We start from the raw sequence: 5087 nt of genomic DNA on the forward strand, positions 1-5087 counted from the left end.
TTAGCAAGATTTGCTTTTTACTGGTTTTACCTTTTTTATAAATTACTGTAATGTTCTTAAATACATTTTTTTATTAAGATAACTAAGTAGCCTGTACTTGTGTTACCAAATTATAAAATTCATAATATACTTAATCACAAGAAAAATATAAGGCACCAACAAGAAGAGAAAAACAAAAATTAACTATTTAAATCAGAAAGTCTGATAAACCAAATTGGAAGACAAAATAGTTCTAGGCATATATCAAAATTATGGCCGCAAGTTGCTAAAATGAAACCCACTGTCGTTGACCCCCGTCTACATCTGTCGAATCCCCTAAATCTTTTTCACTAACACGGACTCCTTAAAGGTCGTCATCGCCTGGATATCAACATAGTGCAAAGCTTCCCAAACTTCTTTTTCTCATAGACCACTTTAAAAAATTGGTTGCTGAAAAATGTCTACCATATTTTCCAAAATATGAAAGGTTTTATGTAACTGTTGTTGAGCTTAAAATATTATCTGCCTACATTGATAGGTGAAGTCAAGCCAACATTTTAGTTCTTTACTATAACTACCAGATAAATTTTCGTGAACCCCACGTACGAATTGTGAACTCCCACATTTGGTCAAGCCAACGTAGCACCACGTTGAGTGTCCGGTAGACTCCTGGGGTGCACCTGGACCACTTTGGGAATCCATGATATAGTGTATAGACCACTTATGTATCTCCACCAGGAAGGGTAGTGCTTAAGAAAATAGTCTGCAAGACTTTTTATTAATGCGAATAGCCCAACGTGTAGCTGGCCTATGCTAAACTTGACCACTTTATGTATCATTGCTCTCCATCAAAAAGGTAAATGATTGAGAAAAAATAGTCTGCAAGTATTTTTATCAAAGCAAATAGCATAACATGTAGCTGATCTATGCTAATATGAAGACATCATTTTAGGCTGTGGGATATTTGGAAGAAGTAAGTTTTGATACTATTAAATTCTACCCCCCTCAGCTTTCTACTTTTTAGAGACGTTCCCAGTATAGTTATAACAAAGTTCCCAGTATAATTATAACAATCAAGGGAAAATATCATTTAAATAACTCATTTGGGTAAGAGAAAGAGTTGGGAAGTAGGTACCAAGCATTTTAATTGCCTCATTTTAGATGTGTCCTAAATCTATCATTACATTATGTAAATATTTACTACAATAAACTCTGCTGAGATTTTCATAGGAACGATAACTGCCAGATGAGACGAAAAAACTTATTATAATGCGAAGTGAAATATTATCAAAATATTCACTTTACATATTATATTGTAAAAAAAAATACACCCCCATAATAATATCAGAAGTACATAAAATAATTTCCATGCTCAAGACGCTCCTTTTCTCTTTTAGGATCACTTCAATACCAGTAACCGTTTGCGAGATATTTGAATTGTTTTAATTGGTCCACGGTTAATTTGACCCCAGTCTCCCCTACGCGTTATTAAAGCTGCACGGTAACTAAGTGACATATACTATTTAGATACCTATATTACATTTTGAATTAACTATACTACCATATAATAAATTGGTAAATTAACAAACCCGAGTATGGTTCTATTATAATGAGCTAGATGTGTAATATTTCTACGTCCATAACGAGGAAAACAAGCAAAAACTAATATAATTATATGTATGTAATGATTCACCCGAGAATAGCACATTTAATCATCACCAGTGCACAAATAGCTATGAATTAGTGTTATATTAAGTCGTTAAAATGTTCCGAATCATAGTTTGGCATCAAATAACTTCATGTATATTATGTACGTATATCGTTTTCACAAATTCGCTTATACTGGGTTCTGTGAAAACGCCAGCGGGTATCGTCGGGAAGCAAGGAACTGTATACACCGCAGAAATAGGCAATCAATTCAACTTATGGTGTATAACGTACGGCGAGCCGACGCCCGATGTGAGTTGGTATCGGATTAAAAACAACAGCATGGTGCTCTGTGTCTGTCTGTCTCATGGTGTCCCAAACAGTTGGTGACTATGTATGCCAGGCTAGCAACAGCGCAGACCACGTAGCGACGTGGCTGGTCATCATCCAAGCTTATCAGACCGAGGACGTAGAAACAGATAACCCACACATACTGCAGCAACTCAGGATCGAGGATCTGAAGGATGCGGAAGACAAGACGTGGATAATCGGATCAGGTAAGGAGTTTGCTCGGCAGAAAGCGTTTATTTTCGCTACAAAAACTCTGGAAATCTTACTATATTCTCTTTACTTTAATGTCACAAGTGCTTGCTTGAGTAAACTGTAGCAAAACAAAAAACTAGGTATTTCAGGTTTATGACAATCCCCTTGTCATAGTAAACTGGCATTAAAAGTAAAATGTGAGGGAATTAACGACGATAAATTCAAATATTATAGACAAGTAATATATGAGGATATAACAAAATATTTCGCTTTGCTACGTATAATTCAGAAGATAGTAAACAATTGAACAAGCATTCAAATAAACAGCTAAGTGCAAGTCAGTCTCGTGCAACAGGTTTGGGCCAGCGAGGATTTCCTATCATAACAAATGTAGTTTAAAATAATAAAATTATTAATCCCTAAAATAGCGGTTTCATATTTATGTTATTATACTTTCCGGTATATTTACAATATATAATGACTAGTAATACATACATTTTATTTTTCTACACTCTTTTATATGAACTTTAATTATATGCCAAATATGAGACTCCTACGTGCGAGCATTGTAGGTACTTAAAAAAACATCACGTCGAATTGATAACCTCCTCCCTTTTTTGAGGTCGGTTAAAAAGGTGTATAAAGATTTTCTTCACGTATATACTTTACGTATAAACCTATATCCATTTAATAGTTGTGCACATTTTAGGATAAATCGGTCCCCTAACTATTATGGTTGCGGACCTACTTAGATAGTAACACCCTTATTCATAGACGTTATTTATCTAAGGACGGGGCATTTCTGCCTTAAATTTTAGAAATAGGTTTCTTCTAACTACAAATATAGAAAGTGTAGACAAGTAGGATTAATAAAAGGGTCGACTTGGTACCCTTTGAATATTGACACAATCTCAAAAGACACGAAACTTAACGAGGTATTATTGTATGACTACACAGGTCCTGTGAGAACGCTGGCGGGCATCGTCGGGAAGCAGGGAACTGTATTCACTACAGAACTGGGCAAATTATTCGAGACGTGGTGCTTGGCGTACGGGGATCCGCCACCTGAAGTGGCCTGGTATCGGATTAAAAGCAACGACATGGAGCTCGTGACTATGAGAAACTTGTTACACCTCGACATCTCGTCCCAAACAGTTGGCGACTACGTATGCCAGGCCAGCAACAGCGCAAACCACGTAGCGACATGGCTGGTCATCATCCAAACTTACCAGACCGACGACGTAGAAACAGATAACCCACACATACTGCCGAGACTCCGATTTCATTATTTAAGGGACTTGGAAAGCAACGCTCAATGTACGGACAATCCCTACTTCGCCAACTGTCATTTAATTGTGCGCGGCGATTTCTGTTATCATAAATATTACTCCAAGTAAGTACATTATATACATTTTATCATTTTTTATTACTTATTTCTGTCGATCCTTTAATCCTTGAAGCAATAGATGACAAATTACTAAGTATATTTTTAAACCTTTAGTATGTGAGCGTTAGTGTGGAAAGATATCGTAATGTATTTCTGTGAAAACATTGTGCTTCGGTTGAAGTAAATTCAACATAATTACAAACATCCACTGATGGTACGCACGGAAGCAAATAAACTTCACCTGATGGTAAGCGGAGTGGAATCCATATACTATACTGTTTAATGTATTTAATAGAGAAGAAAGAAGAAAGTCAAAGTCCAAGTATCAATTGACGTAAAACCGATTATTGTAATACAAATACTTAACAAATATTTTCGTGATTATGTCATTGATTTTCTGATTTATACTACCGAGAAATGATTACATATCCCTCGACATACAATTCACGATTCACCTAGTAGGTTAATTCACTATGACTGGTTATAAACAAACAAACATTTTACCACCAGCACACGTTAATACTACGTTACATGTAAAAAAGAAACTAATAATTGAACTCCCACCATGCAAATAAAACATCATGTCATATAAACCTCATTCGCGTTGCAGGTTGTGCTGCAAGTCTTGCCTGAACATGGGCCAGTTCAGCGCGTTCGAAAATCACCGGCGACCATCACCATCGCACGACATGATCGAACACAAAAACAGTTATATTACACCATCTGTATCTCCTCGATAGCCTTGTTATTACATATACCGTTAATATAATTCTTAGCTCAAAGTAAAAATTGTTCAGGAACCAATATTGTTGCCGCTAAAGTAAAACTACAATATTTACCGCTACCGACGGACTCCATTAGAACTGATAAGAATAACATTGTTATATAACTCAATTTTAAAGTTTTTAGGGCTGCTTGAACTAAAAAACACAATCTGTTTTTTGTTTGCCCAAAAACAATTATAACTGGGTTTTCTATCTTAACATTTACTATGATATTACCCCAGTGCCTCTGAAAGAAGATAAAGCCGTTGGTTCTGCGCCTGATCTCTATCCGGTTATGCCGAACTGCCGTCTCACCGGACTATGAGAGTGTAGTAACAGAGAGTGCACCTGTGTATTGCGCACATACTGGTGCATTATAATATCTCCTGCGTACTTGGCTGATCTCCGTCGAGATCAACTGCCGTTGCCGAAATTCGGCTAAGACGCATTTATTCGTTCATTTTCAAAAGAATTACGTCACAGTATTCTACCGTTAACTTTGAGCTTTTTTTGCACGTAGTTTCCTTTCTTTTCTTTAACTTCTTTGAGTAGTTATTTTGTGGGTAACCTGTTTAGACAAACTTTTTCGACAGTAATCAACGGAGCCTCTGGGCTGTTCCGTAGCTAAATAGATAGACAGTTTTTTGTGGAATAAGTAAGTGTAAATAACAACTCGGTTACGATAATTGGAGTTTAATTCATTGTCATATTTTGTGTAAGTGTATTTTTTATATTGTGACAATGTAAATAGACGAAAAATAAATATA

The 5087-nt window shown here is 36.1% G+C and overlaps 1 protein-coding gene across 2 annotated transcripts; it reads left to right on the forward strand.

Moving 5' to 3' along the window:
• The first annotated feature begins 1659 nt into the window (after positions 1-1659).
• LOC115452620 lies at positions 1660-5087 on the forward strand. Of its 2 annotated transcripts, XM_037438376.1 has the most exons (4): positions 1660-1938; positions 2010-2183; positions 3127-3562; positions 4167-5087. In XM_037438376.1, the coding sequence occupies exons 1-4, from the start codon at positions 1779-1781 to the stop codon at positions 4294-4296; spliced, it is 900 nt and encodes a 299-aa protein (XP_037294273.1). In that variant the 5' UTR covers positions 1660-1778; the 3' UTR covers positions 4297-5087. The 2 variants fall into 2 exon arrangements, with proteins under 2 accessions (XP_037294273.1, XP_030037068.1); XM_030181208.2 differs by having other exon boundaries at positions 1661-2183.

This window comes from Manduca sexta, chromosome 13, assembly GCF_014839805.1.
Source record: "Manduca sexta isolate Smith_Timp_Sample1 chromosome 13, JHU_Msex_v1.0, whole genome shotgun sequence".
Lineage (NCBI taxonomy): Eukaryota > Metazoa > Arthropoda > Insecta > Lepidoptera > Sphingidae > Manduca > Manduca sexta.